The 21220-nt window shown below is 40.3% G+C and overlaps 1 protein-coding gene across 1 annotated transcript in view; it reads left to right on the plus strand.

Moving 5' to 3' along the window:
• MDN1 (midasin AAA ATPase 1) overlaps positions 1-21220 on the plus strand; it is a 132796-nt gene that overhangs the window by 20996 nt on the left and 90580 nt on the right. Inside the window, exons 18-39 of the mRNA XM_044430350.1 lie at positions 1213-1357; positions 1978-2074; positions 3544-3657; positions 4785-4932; positions 5055-5165; positions 8347-8498; positions 9443-9621; positions 10005-10213; positions 10562-10708; positions 11589-11730; positions 11857-11991; positions 12106-12244; positions 12347-12485; positions 12573-12703; positions 13100-13235; positions 13994-14123; positions 15000-15233; positions 15507-15704; positions 16624-16832; positions 18829-18951; positions 19212-19409; positions 20720-20827. Coding sequence (XP_044286285.1) covers positions 1213-1357; positions 1978-2074; positions 3544-3657; positions 4785-4932; positions 5055-5165; positions 8347-8498; positions 9443-9621; positions 10005-10213; positions 10562-10708; positions 11589-11730; positions 11857-11991; positions 12106-12244; positions 12347-12485; positions 12573-12703; positions 13100-13235; positions 13994-14123; positions 15000-15233; positions 15507-15704; positions 16624-16832; positions 18829-18951; positions 19212-19409; positions 20720-20827 — 3324 coding nt within the window. The remainder of the gene's footprint in view (positions 1-1212; positions 1358-1977; positions 2075-3543; positions 3658-4784; positions 4933-5054; positions 5166-8346; positions 8499-9442; positions 9622-10004; positions 10214-10561; positions 10709-11588; positions 11731-11856; positions 11992-12105; positions 12245-12346; positions 12486-12572; positions 12704-13099; positions 13236-13993; positions 14124-14999; positions 15234-15506; positions 15705-16623; positions 16833-18828; positions 18952-19211; positions 19410-20719; positions 20828-21220) is intronic.

The raw sequence follows: 21220 nt of genomic DNA on the forward strand, positions 1-21220 counted from the left end.
GTTGCACCATTCAGGACCAGGTCAAATCCACCCTCTCCGAAACCTGATCCGCCAACCAACAGGACCTCCGTCTTGTCTGGGTTGAGTTTCAGTTTATTGGCCCTCATCCATTCCGTTACCTCGGCCAAGCACCGGTTCAGCACAGCCACTGCCTCACCTGGATTAGTGGTTCAGTTAAAAGTTCAGAAACGTAGTTTGGATCCTAAAATGTGCTAATAGACTGCTTTCTACCACAGTTCTCTACATTCCCTAAATTTGGCAGGAGGCACCATCTGGAAAAGTATGGAATGTTGTGAGGCCTGCAGCAGGAGTGAACAATTGGCAGACATTGGGGAGGTGGTCCCATGCATAAGTGGGAGTGTTTTTTGCTCCCATTAGTGTGCCCTTGGATCCAGGCCAAAGTTTTTATTTTTAAACTTCCCAGAAGAAAACTTTAGCATACTTCTACAAGGGATAGGAAATGGGCTCTGCAAAGGGATCTACAAAGCTATGTACAGTAGATACAGTTCCTTCAAGGAAAAGGAGCTATGCTTTGACAAGAGCATAGGATACTTTTTGCAGCACTGGGATGTTAGTGCCTGGAGCTGGTTAGCCTTCTTTTGATGGTATGATCGTCATCTTCCCAGCCAGGGTTAATCATTCTTGCATCTTCCCTTGATTGTGTTTGACTCCGGAGGCCTTAGAGCATTTTTTTCTTTCTTCACCATTTGCTTTCCAATGGCATTACTAATGGCTGATCATGTGCACTTCCCTGGAATGGCCAAGACATTGCCCGTTTGTGAGATTTCATCTGTCCTCATTGCTGAGCTCAGTATAAGAAGCCGCTGTTGTCACTCTGCTAGTTACAACTATTTCTGCTTCAGTTTTCTGCAACTATTTCTGCAACTGAAATTTTTAGTTCTGCGTTTGGGTTGCATGCCTTTCTTGTGGTTCCCTTGATGTTGGAAGGATGTGGGGCAGTAGCCCAGAATGTTCAAGGCCAAGAGAACCTAAGAATAAGCAAAGGGAAGATAAAAGACCTAAGGGTATTCCCTCCTCCCTTGAGTGCTTCCCTGTGTACTAGGATTCCTTGTCTAATGAATCTAATTCCACTACATGGTATTTATCCACTGTGCCCTTTCTGCCCTTTGGTTTAAAACTTGCTCTGTTTTGAAGGTAGCTTCAGATGCTTAATTCTCAGATGCCAGCCTTTTACCCTGTTTTTGTTTATAGGGCACCCTGGCACAAGCAGTGAAGAAAGGCGAATGGATTTTGCTAGATGAGATTAACTTGGCTGCTTCAGAGACTTTAGAATGTCTGAGTGGTTTACTTGAAGGACTGTCTGGCTCACTTGTGTTGTTGGATAGAGGAGACACAGGTATTTATTTATTTATTTATTTATTTATTTATTATGGTTTTTATGCTTGGCAACAGTGTATTACAAGCTCCTATTTAAAGAAAAAGTGCACTAATGATTCTTCTCAACTGCAGTATAATTAAAGTGAAGGTAAAGGTTGGTTCTGGATTATTGGATGTTTAATATGCAATTTAAGATTCTCACATCAGTGATGTGAAGGGTTCTACAAGAACTTTATGAGGAAGCCACTTGCTAAGGGTCCCTTGAGGTGGGAATAGGAGAAGAGAGAATTCCTCAGTGGTCCTACCCCTATCCAGAAGCATTCTTGTACTCAAAAGCCCTGCTGTATCAGAGGAATAAGTTTGTGACCTACAAAAAGTGACAGTAGATTGACCTGGAAAGAGAAGGGAGAAAGGGAAGGTGGAAGTCCATCTTAGTAATGCTAAAATATTTTAGTTTGATCAGGTAAAAGATCTAACAAGATTTTGGAGAGATTGCAGTGAAAATTAATAGTGCATAGGAGGCAGAGAGAGGGAGAGGGAGAATAAGGGGCTGTCTTGGGATTACTTGCTACCATAGTTAATTCTGGTTTTCTGAGGATTATGGGACTGAAATTGGTTGGCTGTGTTGTTTCCCTTTAGAGCCATTGATACGGCATCCAAATTTTCGTTTGTTTGCCTGTATGAACCCAGCAACTGATGTTGGAAAAAGAAATCTACCTCCAGGAATACGGAACAGGTAGAAACAGAATTAACAGTTTTATGAAGTTGAAATGCAGTTGTTCCTCTGGGAGATTGATGGCAGCAGTTAAGATTAACGTGTTTGCTTCAGTTTATCTTGCTTACATAACATATAAATATTCCTCCAGAACATTATTAATAGAAACATTCTTCCAAAAGATGATGTCATCATTGTATATTTCTAGACTCCAGGTTAAAAAAATTGTTACGGTTTTAATTGTTTGATCTCATTTGTATAGGAATGTATTTTGCTGGATTTTAGTGTTGTATTTTATGTTTGTACATCATCCTAGAACCACCTTTTCGGGTGAAGACACAGATGCTTTTATAAAACCATCTCTGATAGCTGTGTGCATCTTACTGTAGCTGAGCTACACTGGTGGCTAATATATGGTAAAACAGCTTCTGCTGTTGCTTTCAGGAATGAGTCCATTGTGCTGTTGCAGCTCTTTGGGAGCTACACTTCTTCTAAAGCATGTTTTGAGTCATCAACTTCATCATAGGACATTAGAATTATAAGGTGATCTCATGGGAAAGATAAAGGGAACATAATCTGCATTGCTCTGTCGGTCATCTTCTGAAAAGTCAGCATTACATATAAATGCAATGCAGCTAGGTAAAAGGTTGGTTGGGTATATGAGTGAATTTTATGCTCTCTTTGTTCCTTCATAGCCCATGCCTTCCAATTTAGCCAGGCAAGCAGGAGCTGTAAGAACTATACCATTGGTGATAGCTTGCCAAAGGTTTATTAAGCTCTAAATACTACACTTGCGCTTTAATTTCCCAACTGAGTACTTAGCAGATTTGACCTATAAAGAACCTGACATTAGTGTCAAATGTAAAATGTTTGCTTTAACTCTGCAAAATTCAAAATAATTCATTAGTAACATTTTTGCATTTTGCTGATGAAATTTCAGTATAATCTATTTTTGGCGTATAGGTAAGATCAGGGGTTGCAGCAAGGAGGCTGCAGGCACCAGTGTATCCCCAGGCACCTTTCTTGGGGCTTGACAAGGTGCCCTACCCTTTCCGCTTAAAAAGAAGCAGCAGCAAAAATATACATTATCTTACGAACAGCATAGTCCTGTTGGTATTGAAAACTATGTGCTCAATAGACCCCACCTCTGCCTTATACTCATCCTTCTAGGCAGATTAATTAAATTTAGTCACACCTCTCACGGTAGCCATTTGAGGATGCCCAGGACAATTTTTTTAACAGCATAAATCTGATGTTGATACTATCTCCCAGGGTGTTTGTTACAGAAATAAGATTGAGAGTAAGAGGAGGAGCATGATTGAAGCCGTTCTGAGTTCTTAAAAGAGGGAAAATGTGAGATATAAATCTAATAAATAGTGTTGACACAATTGGTGTTTATGTTGACTATTAGGACCGAATTCACTGGGCATAAGAAAATGTTGGACTTCTGGATAAGCAAATGAGTATTATATTGTAATGTCATCTTATAGGTTTACTGAACTTTATGTAGAAGAACTCCAAAATGAAGGAGACTTGCAGATTCTTATTATGGATTATCTGAAAGGGCTGAATGTGAGCAAAAACATAGTTCAGGGAATCATAAAGTAAGTCAATTTATATATTTTGATGAACAATTCATTAGACTATTACATAAATAAATAAATTATTAGATTTGACTATGCAGAGATTCTATGAATATTTGATAAGAGGCTCTATTTGGTAGAACAGCCACATATGTTTTGGTTAATGGTTCCTGTGTAAAAATTTGTTATGGCATTTGTCTGAGCATACTTGTAATATGCTACCTCTAAGCCCTTTTCTTTTGAATTTGTTCTTTCTGTCTTCATATTCAAGTTGGCCCTCTCTTGAGTTCATTCCAGTTCTGAAGAATTCATTTAAATGCAACTCTGGTCATATTATTTTTCATCTTTTTCTAAGTTAGTGCAAGATTAATTTCTTCATAGTTGCTCTCATCCCTTGATTCACTACATCTGTGACCTTTTTCCATTCTTCTTAAACCTCAGTACTTTAAGAAACCTGACTCAGAAGTTACTTTGTATTTTCACTTTGAAATCTAGGACTTAGCTAAATGTGGGCACTGTTTCCTATGCAGATCTGAAATAGGTAATTGACCTTAACAAAGATTAAAAAGTTCACTATGTTTTTTTGAAATTCTCTTCGTCTTCAATTAACACATGAGATGTAGTTTCAAAGCCTTTAAAAAAACTAATTATTCCTGAGGAAGAGTTACTCTCAGATGGTGTGCTCTGTTACTAACATTCTGTGGTTGGCATGGGATAAATGTGAGGGGATAAGCATTTGAGTAGTTTGGGGTTCTTGCCTATTCTTCATCCATTGTGTAGCACAAATAATGACTATAGCATTATTTAAAGTTGAGCAGAGATTATAGTTTACTACAGCCTTCCCCAGCTTGGTGTCCTCCAGATGATATTTGACCTCAGCTTCCATCCAGCTGGCATGATCAGTGGCTTGGAATGCTAGGAGTTGTACACAAAAATATCTGGAAAGCACCTCCTTGGGTAAATTTAGTTTACTGAATAAGCTGAGACGTATTGAATTCATCAAAGTGTGAAGTGAAACCTCATGGAATACTCTTCAGCCTTGTCAAGCTTGAAGGGGGTAATACTCTTTCAAGACAGTCACCTCTGTAGCACATCAGGTCCAGATAAATAAACTTAAAAAACAATTTGTTAACTTTTTACTTCTGTAGTTTCTATTTGTCTGTGAGAAATGAGTGTGAAACAAAACTGGTGGATGGGACAGGCCACAGACCTCATTACAGCCTCCGTACACTGTGCAGAGCTTTGAGATTTGCATCATGCAATCCATGCAACAACATACAGCGCTCTCTGTATGAGGTGACTATCCTTGTTTTCTGTATTTATACTTTTTAAAAAGGTGAATCTAGAACTTTCTGCACAGTTTTCTGATGGCAAAATGTCTGCTCTGAATCAAACACTATCTGTTTCCTTCCCAATAGGGCTTTTGCTTGGGCTTTCTCACACAGCTTGATAGGCATTCTTACCCAGTTGTTCAAAAGTTGATATGTCGATATATCCTGTCTGGGAACATGAAAAACATTCTCAAGCAGGCAAGTATTTTCTGTGTGTTTAAATAGTGGAATTGTTCTTAGTTGAGTTCTAGTTTAATCTTGCACTTCCTATTTGTCACATTTTGGATTTATTTGGAATCTCTTCATATCCTGATGCTTAATTCAGTCTAATGAATTGGCTTATCCCATATACTTTTGGGATGTCTTTGTGACTTTACATTATCTTCAAATTAGATAAAAGCCATGAACTGATTTGCTGGAAAATCCTGTTTATTTTAACCATAATGAACTCATCATATTAGATGAATTTTCATTGAGTTTATCATGTATGGCATTTAGATAATTCACTGTTACATATGTAGCTAGGTATGAGGAATTTGTAGTTTTGGTAGTTTGTCAGTCATTAAGTGAGATTATGTGTTGCCATTTTCCATACACAATTAGTCCTATAGATTGGTCTATATTTAATGTAATATCTGTACTCAACATCATGGAAAATTAATTGTAACCGGTCATTTTCAATCAGCTTTCCTCTCATAGAAAGTATAGAAACATTTTAAAAATTGTTTCTGTGTTGTCATGTTTGCATGCTATGGCTACTTTCAAACAATCCAGCCAGAAACCATAGTTTAGCTTGTTGAAACAAAAGAGATGTGTTAACCAGAGTTCTCCCACGAGTGTAGGAAGCCAGCTTACACTGGGGGAAGGTATCTCCCATGTTCTCCCATGGAAGCCTCCCCAGAGGGAGAGAGTACAGGAAACAGTGCTGCAACTCTTGTTCACCAAGCAGCAGAGGAAAGAATACCTGACCGTGCTCCACTCCAAGGCATAGTTGTTCTGCCACCCACTGGGAGCTCTTCCTGGTTGAAGTAATAGCAAGATGCACTCCAGATAAAGTTAGGACCCTCCCTAAATAAGATGTTGGAGTTCCAGTCCAGATTCACATAAGGACTATGACCCGAGAAAGCCAAGAAGGAGAGCAAGGGGTCTATCACCTTTTGTCTGTCCCTTGGATCCTGGTCCAGCAGGTCACCTTCTTCATAACCCCGCCCTCCAAATACCAAATACCAAAGAGGAGAATTTTCTGAAGAAGATTACCCAAGAGACAAGGGGTAGGTCCAAGGAAAGCCTCTTCTCTGCAGAGGCTATCTGCAGGCCAATGTTCAGTTCCCTTGATGTCTTGGAGCTTTTGGTCCAAGAGGATGCCTTATCAGTCTCACAAGAACAACCGAGAGAGCAAGAGTGATGGCAGCCTTCAAACATCTATCTATCTCTCTATCTATTTATTTATAAATAACATTTATATGCCGTCCTTCACTATTGTGTCTCAGGACAGCTTACAAGATTAAAACCAATAGTCATAAAAACAAACAATAAAACAGTACAATAAAATTACTGTAAACCAATACAGATAAATCAGATCAAAAGCGACTGTGAACCACTAAAAATGCCAATTTTTAAAATAACGATTAAATGAAAAGATTTTGGCCTGTCGCCGAAAAGAGTATAAACTTGGTGCCAGGCATACCTCTCTGGGGAGTACATTCCAGAGTCTGGGCACCACAGCAGAGAACATTGCCTCCCTCTCAACCCTGTTGCCATTGTCCTTCAAGCTGGAGGAAATCCTTCACAAAGAGTGGGAAAGTGCTGGCCAAGTATAGATCTTTTCACCACCCCATGATGAGGTTTCAACCCGAAGGTCAATGTTAACTGGCAGTCCAGAGAGGAGCCTACCCAGTGGCAGCCCTCTCTTCCACGTTCCTCCTGAGTGTCTCACAAACAGAACGGAGGTAGGGCATCTTCTTGGTCTTCATTGTCTCAAAATGTGTGGAATCCACCTTATACTGGATCTTTAAAAATGGTAAATTACTGAAGAAGCAGAAAGCCAGATGAAGACCTCAAATCTATAAGATACGGGTCATGGAAAGGTCTTCCTAGCTTTGCTGGACCTGACAGAAACATACCTGCACATCCTCATCCACCAAACCTATGAATGTTCCTGCACTCTGGCTATGGCAGGAGGCAGTGTAAGGTCAGGGCCCCTCCTGTTGGGTCTGGTCACCCATTGTTGGGTGAATGGGAGTTGCACTCAGTCCTGTGCTCTCTTCCTCTGGGTTGCTTAGGAGAGACCTCCCTCCTGTGGGGTTGCTTAGGAGAGACCTCCCTCAACACTAGCTGGCCTTCATCCTTCTAGGAAAGCAGATATTCACAGGTGGTGAAGAATTTCACTCTCAGTTAGGATGATAAGCCAAGGTTACCTAGAAGTTGTAGTGGAATGCTTCCTTTTGGCTATATGGGTAGATGAGGAAGTATTAGAGCATGTAGCTTATGTGAATACAGTAGTACCTCGGCTCATGAGCGCCTTGGTTCATGACCAGATTGGGTCGCAAACAAAAATTTCATGAAAATTTTTACTTGGGTTGCGAACTCCGCATTGGGTGGTGACCAAGATTGCAGCCATCTCCCCCCCCCCCCGAGTCGCGTTTGTGCAGGGAAGACATGTGTGATCGCAGCTGTGCTGTGCTGCGCCTGTGCCAGGATTTCTTTGAGAAGCACCACCCCAACATAGCTGTAACGAACAGAGCGTTGAATCTGATGAATGTTTACGTGGTCTCTCATTTCCGGAGGGTTATGCAGCGCACGAAAAAACAAGCGACTATAGACAGATTTTTCACCAAAATTGATCCTACAGCTAAGAGACAAAGAAGAGAGGAAACCCCTGAAAGAGATCTCCCCAGTGTCTTTATGGAGGGGGACTCTCCCTCAAAACAATAACCTCCCCGCTACCTAGGTTGGTGTTCTCCACTGTACTTTGTTAGTGTGTTGTTCTTTGTCACTTTGTTTCAAATTTTTCTGCTAAAAAAAAAAAAGTTACAGAACGTATTAACCTTATTCACATTGAACCTTATGGGGAAATTTGACTTGGCTCGCGACCAGAAATTGGCTCACAACCACATTCGGACAGGCCAGAACGGATTAACCTTATTTTCATTGAATCTTATGGGGAAATTTGACTTGGGTCACAACCAATTTGGGTCACAACCAGAGTCGCGGAACAGATTAAGTTCGTGAGCTAAGGTACCACTGTAGTCCTAAACCTTGGTTTAGAGTATTATACAAATGTAATCCTTAGGGTTGCTTAGGGGGTTGTGATGCCATGTGATAATTCAAGAGTTGGTTGCTTATGCTTATCATAAATCATTTTTCTCCTATCATGTAGCCCTTACCAGAACCTAAAGGTGGTAGAATGATAAAAGTAGAAGGATACTGGATTTCAGTTGGAGATAAAGAACCCACCGTTGATGAAGCTTATGTACTCACACCTTCAGTTAAACTTAATCTTAGAGATATTGTCAGAGTTGTATCTGCTGGGTATGTTAGACTTCAATTACAACTTTTTCAATTCTGTGAACATAGTTCTTCAATTAAAACTAGTTCTACATCTACTTGTTCTCATTCCTGAGTGCATACTTCCTTGTATTAATGTGCATCTTATTTCATTCATAATCTTACTTACATAAGTATTACCAGAAGAGAAATATTAAATCAAACAGTATGGGTTTTCTAAAAGCAATATATCTGAGGGATTGGGAAACTTATACCCCATCATAACAGTTTATTATCTGTAAATTCAAGTTAGAAATGGAATTCAATAAGATTTAAAAGTACATCTTTCTAATTCTGTTTAGTCAGTGTGTCTGCTTTATGTTTCTGGAATAGGCCTCATTCAAAGCGGTGTTGCACATATTTTGCACTGCTACTCAGTTGTTATCCCTAGATGTGTGTTGTGTCCTAAAATAAATCCTGACACATTGGTCCAGAAATAATAAAAGTTGAAAGACACTGACTAGGAATGTCTTACATGCCTCCTTGTCTTCATATTCTAGTAGAGCAAAAGGTACTGCATTTCCAAATTTATCTTCGTAATATGATGACTGCAAATGAAAGCACAAACTGAAGATTCTAACAAGTGTATGGATTGCCCAGAATTGACTTTTCTAGTTGTATATAATCCAAGGAGCTTATAATACCCATATGAAATATGTAGTTGAATTTGTACTTGGGGAGGAGCATGACGGGGCAGTTGATACATGGGAATGGCAGTGTCCTTTGTCCCTGACTTACTCTGCAAAAATAAGTCATGCTACTCAATAGGAAGGCTAAGGCTCACTTTCTGGAAACGCTTTTGTGTAGTATATGTTTCAAGTATACCATGAAATCAAGGAAGTGCTGAAAGGGTTTTTTCCCTCCTTCGAATTTTTGGCCACCACAAGGTGCTGCATCTAACTAGCTTTTCTTTCTGCTGGTTTTTCCAGGACATATCCTGTGCTGATTCAGGGAGATACTTCTATTGGGAAAACCAGTTTAATTCGCTGGTTGGCTTCTGCAAGTGGAAACCATTGTGTTCGGATTAACAATCATGAACACACTGACATCCAAGAATATATTGGCTGTTATACATCAGATGTATCTGGGAAGCTGATATTTAAGGAAGGTAGGTCTAGGATGAAGGTTACCCTATCTTGGTCATTCTTGTTTCATCAAGGCTCCCAGCCATATCCTCAAGTAATGCAAAGAATTTACAAAACTGTGATGCAAAACTACATGTGTAATCAGAAGGGCTGGTGACCTATCAAGTATTTAATGATAGGCCCAGTAACAACACATATTCATCATTTAGCCCTTACCTGTAACATGCTTCTGATTGCTAGTTTGTACCCTCGTTTTAAGCAGGTTTCTCTGGTGTCATTGTGTAGTGGGAAGTAGCTCATATTTATACTTGGATGGAAACCAGATTTGCTGCTCAGGAAACTTTTTTAATGTAAGTTATATATAAAGTCAACACGTAATTATTTTTCTTTACTAAACGCTTCAAAGGTGTCCTCATTGATGCTATGAGAAAGGGCTACTGGATAATCCTAGATGAACTGAACCTGGCACCCACTGATGTTTTGGAGGCACTGAATAGATTGTTAGATGACAACAGAGAGCTGTTTATAACAGAGACACAGGAAACTGTCAAAGCTCATCCAAGATTTATGTTATTTGCCACACAGAATCCTCCAGGGCTTTATGGTGGCAGAAAGGTCTGTAATCTCTTCTAATCATTCCTCATATGATGTCTGCTTTCTTCTGATGGTATATGCTGTTCCTCAAAGACTCATAGTGAGCTCATCTGAGTTTCAGCCTTCATCATCCACATACAAGGGAGTTGTCAGCAGGCTTAGGGGAGCCTCAAGGTTTAAAGACATACAATGCTTTAGAATAAAATACGAGGGGACATTCCTGCCAGCCCAGTGAGGACTGAGCATGGTTGGTGGCAATGGAATTCTGGTTGATGGGCAGGTGAATGTAATGGAGTGTCTTGTAAGAACAGCACTGACTAGGATCCTGAATGGGAGCATTCCACACTAAAGCATTCTTAATATCTTTAGGTATTGTCTAGAGCCTTCAGGAACAGATTTGTGGAGCTGCATTTTGATGAACTACCAAGTTCAGAACTGGAAACAATCTTAAACAAACGATGTCAGCTTCCACCTTCCTACTGCAGTAAACTTGTGAAAACCATGCTGGAATTGCAGGTACTGACATTACTGCATAAAAATATGGAAAAAGGAATGAACAAATTAAACAGACCAGTGAGCTGCATTGTGATCATGTCTTCAATCGGGATGTTTTTGCAGATAACTATGGACTTATACAAGTGTGCTGTTGATTTCTATGGAAAGTATATTTATATGTCCTTACTCTAGCCTGGCCAGCACACATTCTTGATAAGAGCAGCTTCTTCCATAATGAACTAGGATGGAAATTAGTGGTATATGATTATCTGAGCTCTACTAGTACCAGCTGGTGTTTAAATGATTGAGCATTAATATATAAATTACCATTACACAGAAAACCACCAAGTTATGGGGAAGGGTCTAGCCTAGCTTTCTACTTGATGATCCTTCTTTCTTTTTCATGGGGGAACATTCAGTCTTTAGCCATCTGGGGTGAAGAAGGCATTATGCATCTGGGATTGTGGCCCCCTACGTTCTGTGTGCCCTAGATTCTGACATTAGGCTTGATGCTGTGAGAAAGTTTATGCTTTTTTCCTTCACTCAGGGCAAGGTTTTTTCAGGTTTCCCCAGAGGACCATGCCTCTTTCCTTTTTCCCCAACCACTGATTGTTTGGTAGGTTCCTGGCTTTGTATAGCTTTTTACATTCTAAAAAGTTGAAGTGCCTTTTCTAAGGCTTAATCACTGGTATTAATCAGCCCTTTCAACTGAAATATCTGGTCAGGCAAATTATATAGAACATTGTGAGCTGCTCAGAGAGCCTTCAGGCTGTGGGGTAGCATATAAATGTAAGTAAGTAAGTAAGTAAGTAAGTAAGTAAGTAAGTAAGTAAGTAAGTAAATAAATAAATAAATAAAATTTGGGGCTATGCCTCTTTTGCCTTTCGTCGTCTTAATACAGTCTTATCGCAGAGGCTCATCAGTTTTTGCTGGCAAGCATGGTTTCGTTACTCTTCGAGATCTTTTTCGCTGGGCTGAAAGGTACAGATTAGCTGAACAGACAGACCAGAATTATGACTGGCTTCAACATTTAGCAAATGATGGTGAGAATTGCCTCTTCTTATACTGTCACTATACAGTTCAGTATCAAATGTTTTAGATATATTGCATTTCTGCTCTATAAGAAACATGGTAAGCATTCTGGGAACTGTTTACCTTTTTGTTCCTAGGATTTATGCTTCTGGCAGGAAGAGTGCGAAAGCAAGAAGAAGTGGATGTCATTCAAACAGTCATTGAAAAACACTTTAAGAAAAAATTGTATCCTCAATGTCTCTTCTCAGAAGAAAGTATAAGGAAGCAAATGGGTAAGTTTGCAACTTCTGCATTAAAATGTTTTATACTTGGCTAAAGCTAACTAATTTGCTGACTTCTGTGTTTTGTGTGAGTATGTCATTGTTGTTTCTCTCCACTTGTATCAGCTAAATCATCTACCTGGGTTTCTTTAATGGATGGTGAGTTCAGTCACGTTGTTTGGACTCAAGGGATGATGAGGCTTGCAGTTTTGGTGGGCCGAGCATTAGAGTTCGGTGAACCTGTTCTTCTGGTTGGAGAAACAGGGTAAGCTACTGTTATGTTTTTCTTTTTTTTTAGCATGGCTCACAGGTTCTGGGGCAAACAAACAGTAGCTAGACTTAGCTGACTATAATATTTATTACACAGGTGTGGTAAAACCACTATTTGTCAGATGTTTGCAGCTTTAGCAAGTCAGAAATTGCACAGTGTGAACTGCCACTTGCATATGGAGACCTCGGATTTCCTGGGTGGACTGCGGCCAGTCAGGCAGCGATCAAAGAGCAAGGTCAGTTGGCAATAAGATGCCTCACGCAGTTGAGACCTTAAAAATGTCACCATCTATAGACTAACCTTTTCTCTTTCTTCCAAATAGGAGGAGTTTGGCAATTCTAGACTGTTTGAGTGGCATGATGGAGCCCTTGTTTTAGCAATGAGAGAAGATGGGTTTTTTCTGATGGATGAGATTTCATTAGCTGATGATTCTGTTTTAGAAAGACTTAATAGGTATGCATCTTAACACTGGGCATGGGTTTTTTGGTTCTATGTCTATGTGGAATTCTCATCACAAATCCAAACTCTGCCTAAATTAGCTGCTTAAGCAGGTCAATCTTCTGATTTAAGCTATTGTAACTTTCATATTTGTTTTTAATTTGGTTATAAATTTTGTATGGTAACTTTTTATGGTGCTCTTATTTCTGTTTCCACTTTATATTGCATTTTTTGTGTTATGAATTGCCCAGAGAACTTCAGCTATTGGGAAGTATAGAAATTAAATGCATGCATGCATACCTATCAGAGTTATGTAACTTCCGAGTGCTAAGTTTATATGTTATAAATTCTGCAAAATTTATATGCTCGGAAGCTTAATAGGTGAAACATTGAGATTTAATTTTCTTCTAGTGTTCTTGAAACTGAAAAGACACTGGTGTTAGCAGAAAAAGGTGGTGAGGACAATGAAGTTGAATTGCTCACTGCCGGAAAGAAATTCCGTATTTTAGCTACAATGAATCCTGGTGGAGACTTTGGAAAGAAAGAGGTAATGTAAAGAGAATGTTGTTCTGTGTGTTGTTATTGCCATCAATGCCGCTATTCAAATGATGCTGTACTCTAAGAGCACACAGTTTGTCTGTGTTTTATCAGGCAGTTCAACTAGGCCAGGGATGGAGAACTTGTGGAATGCAGAGCCGGATAACCCTTCCCCCACCCTCCATAGCCAGATAATGTCAGTGGGTGGAGCCCCAGTGGCTGTCCCCATCCAGTCTCCAGTCAAAAGTGCTGGCTGGAGCCCTTCTTGGCCAGACCGTCAGACAGGGTCTTGGCCAGACAGCTACCCTGCACATGGGCTTCCTTTGGGCAAAGCCTGTGCATAGCAAACCTCCTAATCAAGGCACTGGGTGAAGGAGCAGTGCTCCATTCCATGCCTTAGTGGGGGTGACTTTGCCTTTCCACATGTTTGTTGGGGAGAATGTGAGGTGCATCAAGGGGCACTCCAGAACCCTTATTGGAGACGGTAGCAGGGGGATGCTCAAAGGGGCAGGGACTTGGGAATAGAGCTTGATGGAGGCGCCTCAATACTGATCTAGCCCAACTCTTAGAGGGCTTTTTCTAGATGCGACCGTGGCTTTCATTGTCAGAACTGACTAAACATGTTTCCTAGCAGTCATTGTTTCCTGTGCTTAATTCTCTCAAGCCCATAAAGTCTTAAAAACAAGAAGAAGAAAGATTTTTTAAAATGATCCTCTGAGTAATAGCTGTAAAAACTGACAATGACTATGGCTGTTTTCTTGTCTGCAGTTATCACCTGCCCTGCGTAACAGATTTACAGAAATATGGTGTCCACAAAGTAACAGTCGTGAGGATTTAATACAGATTGTAAGGCATAATCTTCACCCAGCACTCAGTCTGGCCCAAAGAAATGACAACGGTAAATTTCTAGGAAAAGTACTTTCATAAGTTCAGGACTTCTTTTTATTCCTTTCTAAGCTAGGAATAGTTTTACTCTGAAAGCTGAAAGCTGCTGTTTGGCTTTCTCCTCTACTATATCCAAAACAGGTACAGCACTGAAGGGGGCAGCAATATCTTTCACTTTTGCTACAGACTACTTTTATTAATCTTTCTCGTTACTCAGGCAAATAGTAAATCTGCACCAATACTGCTGGCTTGAGAGGCAACACTGAGCGAAAGTGTAGGAGCTGTTGCAAGCCACCATGAACTTGTCCTGAGTCAGGTACATAGGGAAATACTAATGAGAGGGAAGTCAGGAGTTGCTGGCCAAAAGATATGGAGGCTGACAAGTTGCGTACCCCTGACTTAGTGGAGCACTTTATGCAGGCCTGCCTAGAGCCTCCTCAGCCAGAGTATGTGGGAATGATGGAAAATCTCCAAGGAAGGGATGATGGCAGACCATGCCCCTTTGCCATATTTACTGTATGCTTGATCTGCTTGGAAGAAGACACTGTACCAAAGTTCAGTAATTACCATCTTTTCTTAGTGGAAATGGATTGTCACGTCTTAAAGACTGGTGAAGTTGCAGGGTCATAATTCATCTATTCCAGTTTGTGTTTGATAATCCTACACTGTTTTTAAAGCGTTCAGTTCTTTCCATTTCTCCAGACACCTAAATCTTGCAAATCATTTTGAGTTTTTAAATTTCTTTAGCCAAACCAATGCATCATTGTGAATTAACATGAAGTCTTCTGCTTATAAAGGTCTGTCTTTAAGAAGCACTTTACAAAACTAGTTACTATTGTATTTTGCGTGTGTGTGCATCACTTCTTCCCTGCCATACCCCCTCACCTAGGAATGGATATAGCCGAACTCATGATGGATTTCATAGAGTGGCTGGCTAATCAAGAATTTGGACACCAATGTATTCTGAGCATCCGGGATATTCTGTCATGGGTCAACTTCATGAATGCCATGGCACAAGATGGCTTGTCAAATGCCTCAGAAGAGCACTGCCCTATTCACATATCCCCTGTGACAATCTTTGTCCATGCTGCATGTCTGGTGTACATAGATGGGATCGGTTCAGGTAAATCTTCATACTTTTCATGGTAGAATAATTCAAAGCCTTCTCAGTACTTCAGTGCCTGTCAAAAGACAAGAGAATTTTAAAGCTGGTACGTCATTTGAGAGTGGAACAAGAACCGAGTTTTAAGATGAGTGTAAGGGACCTGTAGCTTTTGTGCTACAGAGCGAGCGGATTGTAAGTGAGGTTAATCAGACAGGTCCTGTCTTACTAATAACAGTACGTACTCTCCTGGCATTGAAATTGAACTAATATTTTATTTTATTTTCAACTTAGGAACAACATCCTGTTCAGCTGGCTCAGCCACTTTGGCTCGTGAAAAATGTCTGGAATATTTGCGTGAAAAACTTGCCCAAATTGTCTCACTCAGTGAGGATCAGAGAAATGAACTCAGAATTTACGACCTGGAAAGAGAGAGAGAAATGATCTGGATGGAGAATTGTGTAGGAATCCATCCCTTTTTTATACCAAGAGGCAAGGAGCTCTTTTTTGTTCTACAATTTGAAAGAATGCTAATGATAACTTAAGACATCTGAGAAATAAGATGTTACTATTCGAACATCCAGAAAAATAACATGGTATAGTCCTCCCAAGACTTATCCCTCTGCTGACAGCAGCTTAGGGACTGTACATTCTTTTTCCTGTGAAGCTAGAATGTTAGTGTGAAGGCATTTAGGGTTTGGTTTGGTTTGGTGTGAGGGTGCTTTAACAAAGGACCATTCAAATGTTTGTTTCACCAATCTGCAGTCTTAAGCTCTTTTGCTGGATATCATCATTTCTTCTATTTTTGATGCTCAGGTGTGCTGACCATTGCTTACATCTCCAAAACAGCAGCACACACAAGAAAGAGGTTTTGTCAGATCTGGGGAACCCCAAAGTTCGCAGAGGAACAAAATAGGGAAAAAAGCATAGGAAAAAGTAGTAGGAAAAAAACACAATACCAACCCAGTGTGGATTGATTGCATTCAGTGCTTATAGAATGCTGAATGACCAGGTAGGAGCAGGAGTGAAATGACATCTTGTGGAAGACAACTTACTGAAACACCAAGTAGGAGCACTTTACGCTGCAGCATTTTGTTTCGTGTTCCACTCCTCTGTCTCTTTATAAGAATTAAGAGTTTAGCCATTATGTTAGACTATAATCCTTCTGTCTGTCCTTCCTTCCTTCATTTGGCTGTGTGCACAGGTGGCATGCTTGCATGCACCAGTTGCTGAGGAGCTTGGACAGGCAGAGGTCTTGCATACATCCTGCTTGAGGATCCTGTGAGCAGCTGGTTTGCCACTGTGTGTGCAGAGTGCTGGACTAGATGGGCCTTTGGTCTGATCCAGCAGGGCTTTTCTTACGTTCTTAATGTTCTTTTAAAATAATAGCATGGCTTTTTCTATCCTGCAGGCCCTCTTTACCAGAAGAACAATGTCACGGAGTATGCTATAAATGCAGGCACCACAGCAATGAATGCACAACGGTTGTTACGGGCCTTGCAGCTCAGCAAGCCTGTTCTCCTGGAAGGTTCCCCAGGTGTTGGGAAGACCAGCCTAGTAGCAGCCTTGGCAAAGGCTTCAGGAAATTGCCTTGTACGGATCAATCTGTCTGAGCAAACGGTATGCAGGTTGCTGTAGTCCTAACTGGAATTTCTAAGCTTATGAATATATTAAGTTGTACCTGGAAAACCTCTAAGTGTTTAAATACTTCTCTTAAGTTTTGAGATGTTGCTAAACAAGGGAAGAGGACAATTAGAAGTAGGTTAGGTTAATAAAGTGTTACTGGATACTCTGGTGCCGTTGAATGGAGAAATGGTATATTCCTTTTTCTCTGCTGATTTGGATGAGTATGAAGGCTGGATTTTATTTTTCTTCTAGGCTCAGGTGAAACAGATCATGTGACTAAACCTCTGATACACCACTTTTTCAAGTGGAGCTCTCCCAGTTCCTTTTCTGCCTTGCTCAAAAGCCAGACTCCCCACCCCTTGCAAACTGTCTGCAAACTGGTCTATTTTTCAAAGTGTTCTATTTATTTTCTGCCTTTTCTGATTTATTTGATTTTTATTTGACCTTTTTATCAAGAAAAATGGCACTTGACTTATAATATTAAATAAAGCATCCTTTAAAATATAATATATAATATAATTGCACTTAAATAAACATTAAGTCATACTTAAAGACTCAACAATCACAAAATAAAAACAGCATCTAACCAACAAACTCACTTGCATGCAAAAGGCCTGTTTGCAAACCAGTCTTCCTTACATGCACAAAACAACTGATCAACCTTTGGAAGGCCAGTATTTATTTATTTATTAGATTTATATCCTGCTTTTTTCTTTTTTAAAGAACTCGGAGCAGCTTGCATCATTCTCCTCCTCCTGCTCTCAGTCTTATCCCACAATAGCAACCCTGTAACTGGCCCAGAACCACCCAGTTGGCTTCATGGCTGAGTGGATTCTAGAATCTTCTGAGTACCTGGCCTGCACTCCTAACCACTACACCACACTGGCTCACCGTGCCAAAATGTACCACCTCTTTTTGGTGAGTGTTGCTTTCTCCAGCCTGTGTCATCTGGATGTTGTGGTCTTCAATTCCCATCAGTCCTGGCCAGCAGGACTAATGATAAGGAATTCTGGGAATTGTACACAAAGAAGGAATCCAATTGGCGAAGACTTCCCTAATGGAACAACCACTCATCCCAGCCAGACTGCTTTTTCATATTCTAGTCTGGCTACCTTTCCACACACCAACAGAGAAAAGCACATCAATACTTACTGTGAAGGTTTCTTGTTATGTGGAGGATATTTGGTCACAGCCTTGCTTGCATTCAGTGGAGGTTCTTTCTCTAATTCTTCATGGACCATCCATAGACTTTCTATGCCAGGGTGCAGAACCTTCAGCCTGCACAAATTGTTGGGTTTCCCCCAGAAGGAGGCTCTTAGGCCTCTTGGGGAGCATCATTCCACTCTGATCCAAGACTGGCTACAGCAGTCATATTCTTGCGCTTGTCCAAGGAATCAAGTACAGCAAGCACTGGGACTTGCCCATGGCCGGGAAAGCAGCTGCTCTTCCCATTCCCATGTCTGGCATCCTTTCTGCTAACTTGGGTTTGAGATAGCAGGAATGAGGGATGGTGGGTACTTTTCCTGGAAGGCAAAATATATATATTTAAAAGTTTGGTCACATGATCTCTGTCCATTGAACTTAGCAGAAGGATTAAAGGCCAGAGTGGACACCCTTTGTAGGTCACTGGGAAGATTACCTCCAAATAAGTACTGGGATTTTTTTCTTTAGTATGATATTCAAAGTTATATGGTTGTAAACATTTGAAAATAATTTTTGCTGGAATGTGGGAACAGGTAGGAGACAAAAAGTGCATGTGTAAAATACACAGGATGAACTCCATCATGGTGGGCTGCTCAGAGTTCTCTTTAAAAAAAACTTTAATTTTTGTGTGTGGAATTCATTAACTTGTTGCACAGAAAGATGCCTACATGTAGGTCTTGCTACTCCTAAAGTGTGTTGCTAGGTTTTTACTTTTAAAGTATGGAACAAATAAGTGTTAACTGCTTCATGCGCATTTGGAAAACTTGGTTCTTTATGTTCTTACAAGGATGTCACAGATTTGTTTGGCACAGACTTGCCTGTTGAAGGTGGAAAAGGAGGGGAATTTGCCTGGCGTGATGGACCTTTACTTGCAGCATTGAAATCTGGGGACTGGATCTTACTAGATGAAGTGAGCATATCTTTTTTTTCTCTTTCTGACATATTTTTGTAGTCCAGTTGAATGAAATGGACCAGTTATAGTCATAAAACTGTCCACTTAGTTGTAAGAACCAAGCAGTAATTTTGGACATAAACTAAAGAAACTAAATTTGCAAAACTGTGTGTGTGTATACGCACACACAAACACACAAGCATTATCTAGAATACAGATAAAAATTTTGTGAACAAAAGAGACAATAAAACTTTTTTCTAATGCCCTCTCTCAAATAGCTCAACTTAGCTTCTCAGTCAGTACTAGAAGGCCTGAATGCCTGCTTTGATCATCGAGCAGAGATTTACGTCCCAGAGTTGGGGATGAACTTCCGTGTGCAACACAAGATGACAAAGATCTTTGGATGTCAGAATCCCTACAGGCAAGGAGGTGGCAGAAAGGGGCTCCCCAAGTCCTTTCTGAACAGATTCACGCAGGCAAGACTATAGTTTCGTTTAAAATAATACCTGTAGTCCTTTTGGTATTTTGACTAAGTTTCAAAGAAATTACATGTAGCCTGATACCCAAACCAGCTAAGCTTGGATACTTGATTCCATACAGAATAAATTCCACTGAAATAAGTTTGACTTTACTTTCAGTGTCTTGAGGAGCAGCTAAAAGTGCTTTTCACTCTAAAAATGCCACTGTCCAAGTAGAGTGGAATATTTAAAAAGCAGGAGTTATCATCCATCTTTGCCCATTACATTCAGCATGGCAAATGCATCATTGCCTTCTGGTGAGCTTTATGCATGAAAAGACTTCTTCAAAACTTTGCAGATATGAGTGGGAATTATCTTAGCAGTTTCCAGTCATGTGCTTGGAGAGGGAAGGGAAGGCTTATGTAGTTGTTGCCTGGGAGAGGGACTCTGTGCTCCCTCATTGAACATTAGCTGAACACCACAACTCCCAGATCATTCCTGTAGAATTTGGGGTGACTAATTCTGTAGTTCTTGCTCAGCAGAGAGGCTAAACCCTTTTGTTGAACATCAGCTGAAGTCAAAATGCTCTTTTCCTGCCTTTTCTTCAGGAAACATGTGGAGCAGGCAAAGATGGCTGTCTCCATCCATCTTGTGGGTGAAGCAGGGAGAGAGAAAGGGACCTGGTGACCACAATTTTTGGTGCTAATCCCTTGTTTTTAGTTGTATTGCAGATTAGAAAACCTAACATTGAGTGGTTGAATTGATGGTATATGCAGCTGTAGCCTTGGAATCTGCTTGTATAGCAATCTGCTGTTTTTATTGTCTGCTTTTTAATTATTAGTGTTGAAGATGTAATATCCCTCTGTAGGTAACAGAGAAAGGGAAAGAGAAGGACATTTGTGCAGGCTAGGAGGATTAGGGAAACGAGAACCTGTGGCATGGTGATGAGATTGGACAATGTAAGGTGCACTGGGCCCATGCAGGGTGGGACCAATAACACAAGCAAGACAGAGTGCTTTTTCTGTTATCCTTTTTCTGTTTACGCACTGGAATGCCTAAAATGCTGGTTGATGAAAAATATTTTTGACTTTTTCTCATTGTTGTGTTTGTAAATATTTGATCTTAGAAACTGGCTGTAGCTTTTATTAATGCTTAAAAGTGTTGTTGGCAAAACAATTTCTTCTCAAATACATACATTTCAGAAAGTATGAATATTTGATAGTGCTGGAGTAATAGATTTTTTGGGCTGCTTGCTGTAGTTGTGTGTACCTTGTGCATATTTAGATCAACATTTTTCTTTTCCCCCTCTGAATTGTACGATGGGATAGGTTTATGTGGACCCACTTTCAGCAGCAGATATGGAGTACATTGGGAACACACTGTTTCCTGCCATTGGTAAAAAGAATATTGCAAGGATGGTTGAATTCAACAACAAGGTAAATAGTAATACCTGAGTACATATTGATGTGAGCAGGTCATTTTACAAAGTGGACCTTGAGGTTTCAGATGACTCGTTCTCTGGAGATGCCATAGAACAGTACTGTGACAATTGTTGCTGTGTGGAAGCTTTGTAACATCCAGTAAATGACCATGTGTTAACACAAATAGAATGTACCATCCGTGGTAAATCTGTGATTGCATTGACAGGTGAATTTGCCCCATCCTTTAGTTAGGCTCCACAGATGACCACATTGCTTAATAGATGCCCTCGAAGAACTGTCAAACAAGAAGAATACTGGGCAACTGTTAGTGAAACAATGTAGGCAAGGAAGAAGACAGTGGAGAATTGGAAACATTCAGTCGGAATCTTGCCTTCTTGTAAGGAAGAG

This window comes from Varanus komodoensis, unplaced genomic scaffold, assembly GCF_004798865.1.
Source record: "Varanus komodoensis strain SLA01 unplaced genomic scaffold, ASM479886v1 scaffold1, whole genome shotgun sequence".
NCBI classification, from domain to species: domain Eukaryota; kingdom Metazoa; phylum Chordata; class Lepidosauria; order Squamata; family Varanidae; genus Varanus; species Varanus komodoensis.